Below are 15,774 nucleotides of genomic sequence, written 5' to 3'. Positions count from 1 at the left end.
CTAGCGCCTTCTCCTTGGCTTTTACCCCCTCTTTGTCTCTGTGGTTCCCCTTAACTGACCACACTACGAACACAAAACCTATTTCTATCATTGGCTCTGCCTATTGAACACTGTGTTATGGTCCTGTTTCTGATTTAGAAGCCTAGCCAGTTGAACACTTTCTGTTTTTCTTTTTCAGGAAAAAAATGAAGTGAGGCCCTCAAATGTTTCACATAATGCCATTTGTCTTGTGAGTCTGCCAGGGATGCCTGTCTATCACCGGGCCTCAGTCTTTCTGTCTGAGAAACTTGGAAGACCCTCAGGCTGCCAGCGGAGGGGTGTGACCCCTGCTCCAGGTGGGCTGTCCCTACAGACATCTGTGACCACATAGACATATCGGCAGGACACACTGATGCAAATACCCCCACATGCACACACCCCTATACCACACCCATGTGCACACACTGTCAGATCACACTGAGTTGGGAAATGGGGACCATGCCCCCTCAGGCAGGCGATTACAGATTTAATTAAAAGTGACACAGTAAATAAAAAACATATAAAATGTAATTTGTGTGGGTAGCGAGGGGTGACTGGGGAGGGTGGTGTGGCTCCTGTTTTAATTAGCGTGCCTGCTTGTGATAGTGCCCCTCGACCGGCTCGAGCAGGTGGTCTCCGTGCAGCCTGCTGGTGGGGGAGCATTTCCCCCCACCCAACCTGAGGTCACCCAGAAGACTTGGCTGACGTTGCGGGTGGCGGGGGCTTCCTGGGACACCCTAGGAGTCCCTGCTTTCTGAACCTATACAGCAGCTCCGCCACTCCCGCCCTCAGCTCCCCAGCCTCCCAGTCCGGTGGATTCTGAGCCTGTCCCTACAGGCAGGTGCTCAAATAGTTGAGTCAGAACCAGGGCCTTCGATCTACCGCTGCAGGGAATTCCTGAGGATTTGGAGCCGTGTAGAGAGAAGATTGCCAAGAGCCGAACACCAGATGAGGAGCCTTGGCAACAGACACAAGCTCTAGTGACCTCGTCGTCCCGCTGTGCAAAGCTGCCCTGTCCCTGGGGCTTGGAATCTCAACTACATTTTCCTGGTCCCGCTTCACCACACCCTCTGGCTGTTCCAGGCTAGAAACGATTTCCCACTCTTCAGCTCTGTATCACAGAGCAGAGTGGGTTAATCAGGTCTGGGTCTGCTGTTTATGGTGGGTGGCTTGCTGTCCCTAATCTCTGTGTCCATCTTATGCTTGGGTCTCCAAGACCCTCCTAATAGGATCAGAGAAGGGCAAGGATAGCAAGGAACTGCTTTGAGGGAATTCAGCCTGGCAGTGAGAAGCAAGATATATGCGCATGGATGTGTGGGACTGGTGTACACAGAGGTGTGAGACCACACTGGCAAAGCTAAGAGGCTGTGTTTCCAGCTGAGAGTGCTGTAGGCCTGGATGTGGGTCAGTCAGAGAAATGAACATGTATGACCTTGAGTGCAGGGGGCTGGCCGGAGACAGGTGGCACTAGCCTTCCATCTCAGGGAGCTGGGAATGCTTAGGAAGTGGGCTTGCCCCCACGTAGGGGGAAGGGCTGTTCCCACCCTCTCATACTCACAGCCTTTGTAGATGTCCGTGGGGATCTGCACAGCCGTGTAGGAATAGTTGACTTTGTTCTTGAAGTTTGGGTCCTCCATGAAGTCCAGCCTTAACGTGCTGGTCTTGGTACCCCTCTCCAAGTCTTCACCCTCAGGGTCATCCTGCAGAGAGCACCCCCACCCGTGTCAGGGCTGGAAAATGGGGAGCAGGTTGGTTAGGTTTGCAGGTGAGGACGGGAAGGGCCAGAGTCCAGGAGAAAGGGTCACCTTAAGGACAGAGGTTGTTGCAGAGACAAGAGACAGATGGAGGGACATGGGGAAACATGGAAACATAAGGACCCCTCACCCAGAAGGCTTGTGGATTTACCTGCCCTTGCCTAACACATCCACCATTCATTTGCCAAACCCCAACTAAAACCGAAGCCAAAACGACCCCTTCTCCACACCATTGAAAAGCAACTGCCAGTGAAGGAGGCAAATGGTAGAACCAGTTAGAAGTGGGCTGCGGACTTCTACTTCCAAGGACACGCCTTGTGCAACTGTAGTGAGGCCTCCACAGCTCTGCACCCCCATAATCCCCACCAAGTCCCACCATTCCTTGCATGCAGGCTCCTTGGTACAAGAGAGAGAGAAAGAGAGAGAGAGAGAGAGAGAGAGAGAGAGAGAGAGAGAGAGAGAGAGAGAGAACAAGCCAGCCCTAGCCCCATTCTGGGGCACTATCCCCCGTAGCAGGGGAGCCCTAGAGCTGAGTGGAGGCTAGCACAGAGACCAGGTGACCTACAGAGGGAGGGTCCACCATGCCTGCTAGCAGCAGGACTGTAAAGGCCCCCGCGGATTTTCTAAAATGAGCTGCAGCCGCCTGACAGGTGCCAATTATGGTATCTCTCGGCCAGGCAGGCTGGGCATGCGCTGTGCAACACCCCCCACCGCCTACTACCACAGGCTGGCGGGGTGGGGCTGCGGCTACAGAGTGGATGCTGCAGCCCATGGGGGAGCAGGCTCCTGTGCAGGTGTGCAAGCATGGAAGGAAGACGGTGGAGAGAGGACAGCGGGAAAGAAGAAAAAGCCAGACAGGAAGGCAAAGGAGACACGTGGGATGCTCCATACACTCCCACACCCTCTTCCCACCCAAGACCCTTTTGACTATGCTCGGCTCAGGCTCCATTCATCCTCTCTTCGCCATGAGTCTCCAGAGCTGCTCCTCCGCTGCTCCCCCGTGGCCCAGACATACCCCTCTTTCTGTGTTCCAACCTCCAGGCCATATCCTAGGCACAGCTCTGAAGTGCCCCGGGACAATCCCTTTCCCTTCTTTCCAACAAAATTCAGGCTTTTGTCCTTCATGCCCTTCACTGGGTACACCCACCTCCTGCTCACTTTGGGGAGCCCCTGAAATGTGCTCGGTAAAGCCAGAGCCGGCAGCAGCTGAGCACACAGGATGGAGTAGGGAGCCAGCGGTCTGGGAGGCATAAGCCACGTACGCTCCACTTAGAGGGAGAGGCGTGGGAGAAGAAAGCCCCCCAAATGTCAGCGGCAGATGAAGGGCGCTGGAAAATTTAATCTTCCAACTTTCCCAACTAATGTGACATTTGGATTCCATTCTGATAAGCTTTCAGCTGGCGAACTTTTCCTTCCTTCTCTTCCCTTACCCCCACCTTCTGGCTGGTAATTTAAAAGTAAATGGTCTAGAAAGATCTCTAACTGTACCTCTGGCAAAGATTAAAAAACAAAACAACACAACACAACAAGCTTGGGATTTGGTGAGTATATGCTGTTATTTATGCCGGGCCTGGGGGCTTCTGGCCTCACTGACCTTAGCCCAGCCCCACCTAGAGCACTGCTTCCTTACTGGCTAGTTCCAATCCCCCTGCAAGGACTGGGGGGCAAAGTGAGGCATTTGGAGCCAGGGTTGGGTGTCCTGTATAGAGCTGGGGGCTGCTGGGAGCAGGGAACAGTATCCTGGTCCGGATTTGGGTACAAAGCTGTCCAGGGAGCCTCTTAGTGCCACCCCGAGCGCCTGAGTTCGGTGCAGTGGGCAACTGCAGTCTCCTGCTTTATATTTAATGTACTGATTGCTAAAATTACAGCCCGCTGCCGAGGGGGGTAAGGAATTAGATTCAGGGTCTAATTAAAGGTTCGCTCTTCATTTGAATTTCAGATTCCAGCTTTAATTTTAGCAACTTCTCCGGGAGCCACGGGGCTCAGCCAAGGGGAAGCGCACCTGCTTGAGCCCACCCCCTCCCTCTCGGCCCCCTGCCCTCCCTAAGGTTTCCTAGGCCAACCTGGCACTGTGGCCTCCCACACAGGTATCCTTTCTAGCCCTCCTACCTCCTGGTGCCATGGGCTACCTCTGCTCAGGCCCGGAAAGCCTCCAGGTCTCCAGAACCGAGAAAGGACTGCTGGACCTTGGGTTTCTGCTGTCAGCAAGCACAGGTCAGTACTAGACACCACTGTGCCACCCCGGCTTACAGTTGGGTTCAACCACTGTGCTCCGGAGTCAGACATTGATAAGTTCTCTGAACACTATCTACTCCCAAGTGCTTGAACCCACAGACACTCTTGTTTTTCTCTGTAGCCTTTTCTTAGCCCATAGCCACCCTCGCTGAGCCCTGTCATGACGGGGACCTCACTACCTTACAAGCCAGCCCAAACGGACCTACGCTCATGGGATATGGAGACAGAGTGGCGTAGGCCCAGCGCCACCCCTCCTGGGAGGTTATCACAGTTGGGCCTCATCTGAAAATAAATGGAGGAGCTCCGCTGCTTCTGTGTCTTAGGTCACCAAGTGATGCAGGGGTAAGCACTGAGGGTGAGGCCAGGCCGTGAGTCCTCTACACAGCCCGATGCGAGGTTCCCTGAACCACAGGGAAGGGAGCCTCCACTGTCCTGGGGAGGGGCTTAGATGTCACTATGTCTCACTCCCACACGCCTTCCTCCAGGAAGACCCTCCGGACTACTCCCCCTCCCCTATACTCCCATGGTGCTCAGAGAGCCCCTCATGTCAGGACTGAACTGTCCTGATGTCCAACACCTTACCACCCTGCCCAGCCTGTTCCACCACCCTGCCCAGCCTGTTCCACATCGAGCGGGGAAGCTTAGCCCACAGTGGTGATGAAGTCACAGCCCTGGAGGGTCAAGGCCCTCTAGGGAGTTGTGGAAGGTGAGAGATTGACCCACCACAACTCAGAATGGTTGAGTTCAGAGCGGTGGGTGCTGAGTCTTAATACCCATTTTACAGCTGAGACCATTGTGACCCAGAAGAGGGAGTGTGGCTCTGGCAGCTTCCTGTCCTCTACGGCAAAGCTGGGACACTTACCAGTTCAGCATCAGCCTTGGCGTCATAGTACATGATGTCTTCCTCCTGGTGATGAGAGAGAAGCCTCAGTGTTCAAAGCTCAGGGGCTCCCAAGATGCAGCCTGGGCCCTTAGGTCCAAGGCCTAGAACAGCTCTTTGGATTCCTCTAGGACTGATACAGTCCCCTCCTCCACCCAAAGCCACCCCAGGAAAAGCAGGATGATGAGTCAATGCTGCTGGTGCCCTGCCCCCTACCCCAAGGCTTATCCTCAGGTTCTTCACACTCTCTAGAAGGATGCTGTGCCCCAGGTTCCCCTGACACGGGGTACCAGGACCTTGCCCTGCAGGCTGGGTGGGGGCAGGGTCAGAGCCAGCTTGGCTGCTGAGAGGCTGGCTGAGGCAGGACCAGGGAGTGAGGAAGAGAGAGAATCAGAGCAGAGCCTGGGCACCAGCGAAATAATGACTTCACACTGCATCTTCCAATTTCTTCTATTAAAAAGCCTGCTCATTACGAGCATGTACTTATTAATTATCTGTGATTTGTTGTGAAATGCAAAGGGGTTTACACAACAGGAGCAGGAATAAACAAAGCTGGGCCCGTATGCCTGCCTGTGGCCCTCACTCACACGTGCCCGCCTGCCCATCCTGGCCCGTGCCTGCCTGTCTGCTGCCTGGGTTCTTGGCCATCTGCACATCATAATCCCCCGCCGCCCCGGGGACCCGTAACACAAACGGGCTAATTTCATGTTTAATGATCTTTAATCAGAACCGAGTGCAGCTGACAGAGGCCGCCAGAAGGTGAACCTAGTGTCAGCAAGTGCCACTCGCACAGAAGGGGCCATCCCACTTTGCCCCATGGGCTCTAGGGCCAGGGCCACTGTCCAAGTCACTCTCTCCAGGTGCTCCTCGGCGGTTTTATGCAACAAAATGCTTTAGTGTTGCACCAGGGGTTCCTTACACATCTGGGGCTGTTTCTTTGTGGCCTGATCTGTTTCCAAGGACCTGCGTGCAAAGCAGCGTGCACAGAGCAGCTCTCACTCCACGAGGGGTGGACGTCACATAGGCCACCCTGCCCAGCCAGGGCCCGGTTAGGGCATACTGTGTGACCTTAGGGTTGGGCCACTCTCTCTCTGAATCTCCTTATGCCTCCAGGGAAGAGTTTGGCCAGATGCTGGGTCTGTGGCTAATGGTTGCAGATGGTCTGTATTTGGAAATGTTTAAGGCAACAGTCTCAGGCTGTCTTCTTCGGGGGTTCTGGGGTTACATACAGGCTCTTGGCTGGACACAGTGACGTAAGTCAAGCATTCTGGATCAGTGACTGAATGCCAGGCACAATGCTTGAACATGAATATTAGGCCAAAGGTAACTCAAGAGGTATCTCCTATGTGTGGCACACACAGAGACAACAGGACAGGGACAGAGAAGGCTTTATACCCAGGCTTCAACCTGCCCTCCCAACTCATCTCCAGCCTCATCCAAACTAGCTACCCACCTACCCATCCTGGAAGATAGGCCTGGTGGGGGCTGAGGCAGGGCCCAGGCTCCAGGGGGCTCGGCCTTTCCCTGTGCCCGGCTCACACAGAAGCACGTAATGAAAGCTGACATTACATCAAACACAATAAGGAGTTTCGGTTGATGAAGATCATTCCTGAACACACAAACCCATTAAACTGAGGGGAAAAAAAATATCAATTCAACACACTCGCAGGCGAAAAGAAAATGTGATTTGTTATCTAAAAGGGGGTTATAAACACGGCTCTGATGCTCTTTCCCTCCGTAATGAAAACAGGCGGGCGCAGTGGGAGGACTGTAGATTTCAACCCGGGGCTTCACGTGCCAACTTTTTAGGCAAACCTCCTGCAAGGACAAGAAAGGGCGTGGGTGGGGGCTGGCCACTGCCAGGCTGTGGAAGGGGGTCAGTCTGTGGCCTAGTCATCCTTGGGATGCCCTGGCCCTCACAGGGGCCGTCTCTTCAGCAGTTCCCACAGTTCTTGTTTATTCATCCTGCTGTTTCACAGTCTCAGTGGAAGGATGTTGGTAGGTAGCATCAGAGATAAAGGAAAAACGGCACACAGGATTGTCAGGTTCCGGTAGCCTAAGGGTGGGGCCCAGGTATCTACAGTCTTGCTGCCCCTTGCCTTGGCTGGTAGCCTTGGCAAGGTCACAGGTGAAAATACATGGTAAACACAGCTGTGATTGCTATTTGTGATGCAATACGGAGCTGAGTATGGCAGGAGAGCCGTTGCAGTGTGTGGGAGCAGGTCCTTGGGAAGGCTTGCAGCTGCTTCTACCAGAACGGCACCAGGATGTTGGCTTTAGTGACTCATGTCCTGGGTTAAACAAGGAGGCAGACTAGTAAGTGAGCGCAGGGGCCTTGGAGAAGGGTCTGTGGGTGAAGACTTCAACCAGGATATTGGTAAGCTCTCATCAGTGAGTAAATACAGACTGAGTAAGCTGGGTGTGCTGGCACATGCCTTTAATCTCAGCACTTGGGAGACAGAGGCCCAAGGATCTCTGTGAGTTTGAAGCTAGCCTGGTCTACATAGCGAGTTCCAGGACAGCCAGAGCTACATAGTGAGAACTTGTCTCAAAACAAAACAAAACAAAACACCCCAAAACACAAAACCAAAGGTACCAGCTGGTCAGATTTGCCTCAGGAGGCCCATGACGATTTTCAGGATCCATCCCCGTGTTATTAATAATGCAAGGATGCCTGGTAAGATCACGCAGTGTCAATGAGCTTTGCATCCGGGTGTCCACCACCCACCATAAAATCCAGAATCTTGAAGAGGACAGAGAATATCAGAGGCCTCTCCACAGCCCACATGAGGGGCTGAGTGTGGAAAGGACCCTTGGGTGATATGAGATAGGTATTATCCATGTTGAATGTTTCCCGGAGACTTGCCTCTCTTCCCTCCTTTCCGGGCTTGTTTTGCTCAAGCTTGGCAAAGGGTGTGGAAATCGCCGCCCCAACTCACACACATGACCCCCACCAGGAACCTGTATACATCGGTGAGGGGCGGGACTCAGAGTGTATGTGCATGCATGGCATGTTTGTGGAAATCGCCTCCCTGACTCACACACATAACCCCCACCAGGAACCTGTATACATCAGTGAGGGGCGGGACTCAGTGTGTATGTGCATGCATGGCATGTTTGTGGTAATCACCTCCCTGACTCACACACATGATCCCCACCAGGAACCTGTATACATCGGTGAGGGGCGGGACTCAGTGTGTATGTGCATGAATGGCATGTTTGTGGTAATCACCTCCCTGACTCACACACATAACCCCCACCAGGAACCTGTATACATCGGGGAGGGCGGGACTCAGTGTGCATGTGCATGCATGGCACGTTTGTGGAAATCGCCGCCCCGACTCACACACATGATCCCCACCAGGAACCTGTATACATTGGTGAGGGGCGGGACTCAGAGTGCATGTGCATGCATGGCACGTTTGCTCCTTAAGTAGGAGCCAAGCCTGAGAGGACACGAAGGGTGTTCGCAGCTGTGGAGCAGGGTGAGGAAGACAGTCTGAGTAAGGTAGCTGCCAAGGCTGCCCAGACATGACTGTCACCTGCCCACCAGCCCCCTGTGCAGAGCCCAGGCAGCCACCCAGCCTTACCAGTGAGGTCAGGTGGCCTTCCTTCCATGACCTACTGCCAGCTCAGCTCGACCAAAAAGGACTTTTTTCCTGAGAGCCGTCTGTTGCTGGCTTGGTAGAGACAGGTGGTGAGCCCTATGGCTGGGTTGGACCCTCAGGCCAGGGGGGGCCACCTGTCTGGTCCAGCTGGCTCTTCAGGCCTTAGTCCTGACTTCACAGGTCTCTCTTTAGATCCCCTAGGTAGAGTGACCTCCCCCATCAGACAGGCAGGGCCACTGCCTCCACTAGACTCCCAGGGTACGCTTTATCACCTATCGTATGTCAAGACCAATGGCCTGTCCTCTCTCGCCTCTCCCCGACCCATGCCCTGGCCTGGATCTGCCCCGGTGGTGGCTTAGGTGGCAAACAGTGTTGGCACAGTGTGATGCTGGCACCAGGCACAGTCTAGCAGGTGGCCCATCCTCATCTACGTTAAGTGTTATGGGTATCAGACCACCTGCTGCCCGTCTGTGTGGAGCCATCGGAGGTACTGCCTGCAAGTCAGGGCCAGGGTCTCTCTGGTATTCCCAAGTTACTGGTTCCTTGACCCTGCCAGGATCAAATGTGTAGGGTCACGGTCTGGAACTAGATGGTGGTTTTGTTTTTTTCCTCCATTCATTGGCCCCTTGATTGTATCTCAGCTCTGGTCCTGTGGACTCGAGGATCCCTTACGTCCCTGGCTGGTGTCATGGGGTATGTATGTGTGTATATACACAAGAAACCACAATTGTCTGTTCCCTGCTCTGTGCTGTCCACACTGTGAGACCCACGCCCTACTAACTGTGCAGCGAATTCCAGTCTAGCTCCATAAGCCCAGTACCTTTCTGTGCACACAACTTCTGGATACCACCATGCTCCCCACTCAGAAGTAAGAAGAGCATTCCTGGTCACTTTGCCACCAGAGCATTGGGCTGGGCACAAGGATTGGTGGGAGATGGCGCTGACACAGGTCTGTCTGTCTGTCCCTGATCTGAAGGAGTCACGAGTGAGGCAGACAGATGGGACACTTGTCTGGGTACTGTCTGTGATATAGAGGTACAAAAGGAGGTGCTGTGAGTGGTGGGAAAACAACCCTAAGGCTGGAGCTGGAAAAGGGAATCCTGGGCTTTGTCCTGTGAATTAGGGGACAAGTATGCTCCTGGGAGAAGGCTGAGCCTGGGAAGGGACCTGAGCTTGAGGCTGGGATTGTGACATGGGTCAGTTGTCTCTCCTGAGCATGGAGGAGAAATATGACTCCCTGTCAGTCACCTTCTCAAGGTCACTGGGTTTCAGGATGGGTTTTATGCTTGCAAGGGACAAACTACATCCTTTTCCCACCCAGCCACAGTCGCTGTAAGCCCTGTCACGGATGGTCCCTGCAGCTCTCCCTAGCAGTCCTGGCTGGCGGGTGGGCTAATGGGCCACCATTAGAATGAATGCCTCTCAGGCGGGCCGTTGCAGCAGGGACAGATCTTCATGGGGACAGCAGTGACCTTGCAGCTTGGAGACAGGTGACTACAGCCCGTGCACCCGAAGATCTCGGGCAGGTGCACTGGTGGGCTGGGCGACACAGGGAAGGGGGCACTGGGCACACGAGGCTAGGTCCTGTTTGCTCTGTGGCCAGTGCTGTCTGTGGTCATAACCACATTTGCAGCAGCTCAGGTCAAGCAGGAGAGTAGTTAGCCAGAGCCCACTTCTGCTTCAGCCCAGGGCAGTTGCAGGCAAGGCAGGTATGGACAAAGATGCTCCATATATCACTGGCTTAGCGTCCATGCAGCCTGGTGAACTTCTTCACCCCTCGGAGGCCATGCTGAGCTTATAGGCAGCACCAACATCACCTAGCCAACGGGTAAAATGAAGCCTTTTGCTTGTGTCTCACACAAACTATGGTCCAGTGATATAGGAGTGGTTTTTTTTTGTTTGTTTTCGAGATGGGGTTTCTCTGTGTAGCCCTAGCTGTCCTGGATCTGTAGCCTTGATCTGTAGACCAGGCTGGCCTTGAACTCAGAGATCTGCCTGCCTCTGCCTCCGGAGTACTGAGATTATAGGCTTGCACCACCACCACTCGGCTAGGAGTGGGTTTTTGAGCAGCATCTCTCAGGGCTCTTGGGTATCTCACATTCTCTCAGGCATCCTTAGTGCCCACCCTGGCCCAGAATTAAGTGGAATTGCTGAGATCCACGGACCAGGGGCCTGGCAGGATGGCACTGGAAGATACACAGGTTGTTCGTTTGTTTGAGGAACCTGGCGGAGGAACAGGTTTGGAGCTGTGGTGGCCTCTGTGTCTCCCTCTCTGGGGCTTGGACTGGGAGGGAAAGAAAACCAAGAGAGGGTGGGTTTCTTGTGCCTCTGTTTCTCCACTCCTGCCCTGCTCAAAATGCCTGCTCATGGGAGAAAAGAAGCCTATAGTCAGGAAAAAAACCGAGGAACAGGAGAAGTGGAGGACTCCTGGATACTCAGAGGACAGAGGGAATAATGGGCTGAGGAGAGCGAATAGATTAAGATGAACATTCTAGGAGGAATGAAGGGGATTCCAGGCGGAGAGCAGTGGAAACAAAGGCCCAGGGACAGGAAGGGTCCCCAGAGGTATTCAGTGTGGTAGAAAGGAAGGGCCGAGAAACAAGGCTGTGGAAGGATGCAGGAGTGGAGAGACAGCTGGCCTGAGTGCAGGCTCAGGGCTGGGCGGGGCAGGTGAGACTGTGAAGCAGGGGTTATCTGGATGTGGCAGCAGGGTCTAAGTGTCAATTAAGAGCCACTGTCTGTCTGTCTGTCTTTACTTTTTAATTTCACACATACAAGTGTTTTGGTTGCATGTATGTCTGTACCGTATGCATGCCTGATGCCCAGAGAGGCCAGAAGAGGGCGCTGGATCTCCTACAAGTGGAGTTACAGACAGTAGTTAGCTACTGTGTTGGTTCTGAGAATTGAACCTGGGTCCTCTGGAAGAGTAGCCAGTGCTCTATTGGGGCAGGGGTGGGGAAAGGAAGAACACGCATGTGGTGTGTACTCGTGTGTGTGTGTGTGTGTGTGTGTGTGTGTGTGTGTGTGTGTAACATTCACGTGCTATGGTGCAGGTGCAGAGGCCAACTTGTGGAGTCAGTTCTCCCTTTCTACTTTAACATGGGTTCTTGGTATCAAACGGAGGTCTCCAGGTTTGCACAGTAAGTGTCTTTACCCATGGAGGCATCTCTCTACCCACCCATTCCCATTTTTGAGACAAGGGTCTCATATAGCTCTGGCTAGCCTTGAACTTGCTATGTAGCTGAAGCTAGCTCCTTATTCTCCTGCTTCCATTTCCTGAGTGCTGTGGGCATGCACAATCATGCCTGGCTGAGAATGGATAGGGCTGTGATGGAGTGGGTAAGAGAAGGGTTTCTCCTTGGTTCTAGGGAGCCTAGTTAATTTAGGAGGTGAGAGTCACTAACTTATTTGTTCATTGATTTTTTTCTTTTTCGAGACAGGGTTTCTCTGTGTAGTTTTGGTGCCTTTCCTGGAACTTACTCTGTAGCCCAGATTGGCCTCGAACTCACAGAGATCCTCTTGCCTCTGCCTCCCGAGTGCTGAGATTAAAGGCGTGCACCACCACTGCCCAGCTTATTTATTCATTGCAAATATCATCTTGGGCTAGGTATAGTTCATTGATAGAGTGTTTGTCCAGCATGCTCAAGATCCTGGCTCCCATGAAAGAGAGAGAATCAGATAGAGGAAGAAAGAAAGAAATCAGCCGTTGTCCCCAGTTCCATGTACCATGTGACCTCCTTGTACCCAACATCCACCAAGTAGTGAAAGAAGCTACCATGAGGGCAAGGCAAGACAGGGGAGGGCAGTCTGAGGAGACAGAGCATGAGGAGCAGGTTTGGGGTGCTGTGGGATGGTCTGTATGTCAAATGTGTTGCAGATTGGTCAATAAATAAAACACTGATTGGCCAGTAGCCAGACAGGAAGTATAGGCGGGACTAACAGAGAGGAGAATTGAGAGAACAGGAAAGCGGTGGGGGAGGGGGGAGAGATACTGCCAGCCGCCGCCATGACAAGCAGCATGTGAAGATGCCGGTAAGCCAGGAGCCACGTGGCAAGGTATAGATTTATAGAAATGGGTTAATTTAAGATATAAGAACAGTTAGCAAGAAGCCTCCCATGGCCATGCAGTTTTTAAATAATATAAGCGTCTGTGTGTTTATTTTATAAGTGGGCTGTCAGACTGCCGGGGCTTGGCAGGACCCAGAGAAAAAAACTCCAGCTACAAATGGCGCCCAACCTGGGGCAAGAGTTTCCACCTAAAACCTGAGAAAAAAGGTCTAAAACGGAGCTAAAAACAGTTCCTAGTTGTCTCTTTCAAGTTAGCGGCAGCCTGCGTGTTTGACCTACTATCTACTATGGTGGGTTCCTAGCGTGCGCACTCGACCTGCAGTATGGCAGGAATGAGGCCTCTGCAACTGGCACATTAAGCTGCGTGGTGGATTTAGCCTTTGCTAGTACAGAACAAAAAAAAGAGGTTTCTGGGCTACATGCTGCTTTGATAGAAGCATAGACCCACTATTTCTGAGAGTTGATGGCTCCCAGAGCTGGCGGAAAATGTACCACCTCCATGTTGGGAAGCTGAAGTGGGCGGAGCCAGCAGCCACAGTGCTGTTTCAGTCTTAAAATGCTGCAGTTTAAAGCAATAGGCTCAAGGTAATATAAAAAATAAGCCACGTAAAGATGGCTACCACACAGAGAATCTGGATTATGTTCTCTTTGATATTTGTAACTGAAGAAAAACATTTGATTGCAAAAGCTGTTGAGTTATGCCAAAATGTATATATATTTTTTTTTAAAGATTTATTTATTTATTATGTATACAACATGTATGACTGCAGGCCGGAAGAGGGCGCCAGATCTCATTACAGATGGTTGTGAGCCACCATGTGGTTGCTGGGAATTGAACTCGGGACCTCTGGAAGAGCAGTCAGTGCTCTTAACCCCTGAGCCATCTCTCCAGCCCCCCAAAATGTATATTTTAAAGGTACTTTGACTTCAAAATTTGGATGTAAGGATATGTTGCTTTGGAAAGGAGGCTCTGCTTTTGTTTCCACAGAAAGCCAGAGGCTATGGATTTGTTCCAGATTAAGATACATCAGGTTTGACCAGCCAAGACCCCCCTGAAAGGTCTCCGATGACATCAAAGCCCAGATGACCCAACATCCAGAACCACTTCAAGGCAACTTGCTCAGATGATACACCCTCACGGACTACTCCATAATCCTAAAATTTTCTTTGTGTCCCCATAAGATACAGCGCCCCCCTCCAGCAGGAAGTAGTAAGAGAAGCTATGCCCAAATTCCCAAATATACCAAGCTGGAGATGTGTAAAAGTTAAAACCTTCCTTTTTGAAAAAAAAAAAGAAAAGAAAAGGGAAAGTACTATTGGATGGTCTGTATGTCAAATGTGTTGCAGATTGGTCAATAAATAAAACACTGATTGGACAGTAGCCAGACAGGAAGTATAGGCGGGACTAACAGAGAGGAGAATTGAGAGAACAGGAAGGCGAGGGGTGGGGTGAGGGGGGAGACACTGCCAGCCGCCGCCATGACAAGCAGCATGTGAAGATGCCAGTAGGCCAGGAGTCACGTGGCAAAATACAGATTTATAGAAATGGGTTAATTTAAGATATAAGAACAGTTAGCAAGAAGCCTGCCATGGCCATACAGTTTTTAAATAATATAAGTGTCTTTATTTTATAAGTGGGCTGTCGGACTGCCAGGGCTTGGCGAGACCCAGAGAAAAAGCTCCAGCTACATTGGGGTCTGGGCCACAAAGCCGAATGCTTGGGAACTGACAGTAGCTGTAAATCTCTACTACCAACAGGTGACCTTGACAAGTAGGGGTTGCTGCTTTTGGGGCACATGGGTCTAGATCAGCTTGGTTCAGAGCTAGAAGAAGGCAATGTATGTTCCACTCTCATCCTATATATTAGTCCCGAGATCCTGGGGGCAGCTCTTGGTGCCTCTCTCTGCCTCTCCCTATGTTTAGCAAGGAGACTACTAGGAACCGTGGCCCAGACCCACGGAGCCCTGTTAAGTGGTCTGGTTACTGAGGCTGCCGTGGCTCCTGGTCCCAGGGCTTCCCTGGGACTGGGAACGGCCTTGCCCTAGTCACACACTGACCGGACAAGAGGGGTCAGGAGTGTACAGCTCCAACCAGGAAGCGGCTGGTACAGCTGCTGTGTGGTCTCCGAGCCCCTGGGCCCTTTACACCCTGTGCCCTGTACTTGGCCTCCAGGTGTTTGAACCCTTCTGTATTTTCATGGTGAAAGGAAAGGGTTCTGTGACTTTGGCCGGCCAGTCCCTGGGACCCAGCCCGAGGATCTCCTAGAAGGACAGACTGCTGTTCACAATCAAGAGGAGGACACAGACAATGCTCTTTCTCAGGGCCTCTTCTGGGTCATGACATTAAAATCTCAGATGAGTCCTGGGGTCAAGAGGCCCTATGATCCTGGGACTCTAAGACTCACGGAATCTTCTTTGGGAATGGCCATTTTAACAAAGCTGTCTACTCATGGGCCACCCAAGATTCCTTTGGAGTGACAGAGGGCTTATATCTACATTGTATTCCCCAACACTGAGGGTTGGACAAAGGACTTTGTACTCCAACAGTGCCCTTTGAGAGGGTCTGTGCAGTACACACTCCCCACTCTGCATGCCACCCTAGCTCAAGGTGTCATATCCTGGGTGCTGGAGGGTGGTATGTGGTTTTTTTTTTTAATTACATTTATTTTTTGTTTATTGTGTGTGTCTGCATGCACACATGCCACAGTGCATGTACGGAGGTCAGAAGGCCACGTGTGGCTTCTCTCCTTCCACTAAGTGGGTCCTGGGGTTTGAAGTTACCAGGCTAGAGGCAAGCACCTTTATCTGCTGAGCCATCTTGCTGGTCCGACATTTGCTGTGGTTCTTACCTTGATGTTGTCCTGCCAGCGATGGGCTTTCTGGAAATTCTCGGCAGCGTCAGCCAGTCTCTGAGGGACAGAGCACACGGAAGTCAGAGGCTGAGGCAGGCTGCCTGCTCCATGTCCACCCTAAAGCCCTCTCCATGCCCAGTACTCCCAAGACCACACTGACTCAGGGCCTCTCTCTGCCAATCGATCCTCAGAAATTCCTTAGTCCAGATAGTGGCCATCTCCTAGGAAAGGACACCTTACGGAACACAGCTGGATCCCACAGGACACAGGAGGCCTGCCTGCACAGGCGGTCTACGTGGCTTTTCCAAGGACTCTGCACTGGGCCCTGCAGGGCTTCCTCCTCAGAAGACGGCACAGGCA

General features: G+C 52.4%; 1 protein-coding gene across 6 annotated transcripts in view; it reads right to left on the bottom strand.

The window, feature by feature from the left end:
- Positions 1 to 15,774, bottom strand: part of Cacna2d2 (calcium voltage-gated channel auxiliary subunit alpha2delta 2) — a 135,949-nt gene that overhangs the window by 18,223 nt on the left and 101,952 nt on the right. For all 6 annotated transcript variants that reach the window (XM_059268570.1, XM_059268573.1, XM_059268569.1 and 3 more), the window contains exons 4-6: positions 15,412 to 15,471; positions 4,870 to 4,914; positions 1,577 to 1,718 (exon numbers count right to left, since the gene is read on the bottom strand). In XM_059268570.1, coding sequence (XP_059124553.1) covers positions 1,577 to 1,718; positions 4,870 to 4,914; positions 15,412 to 15,471 — 247 coding nt within the window. The remainder of the gene's footprint in view (positions 1 to 1,576; positions 1,719 to 4,869; positions 4,915 to 15,411; positions 15,472 to 15,774) is intronic.

The sequence above is a fragment of the Peromyscus eremicus genome, chromosome 7 (assembly GCF_949786415.1).
Source record: "Peromyscus eremicus chromosome 7, PerEre_H2_v1, whole genome shotgun sequence".
NCBI classification, from domain to species: domain Eukaryota; kingdom Metazoa; phylum Chordata; class Mammalia; order Rodentia; family Cricetidae; genus Peromyscus; species Peromyscus eremicus.
The sequence above is the reverse complement of the archived record's forward strand: the minus strand, read 5'-3'. Positions and strand labels throughout refer to the sequence as shown.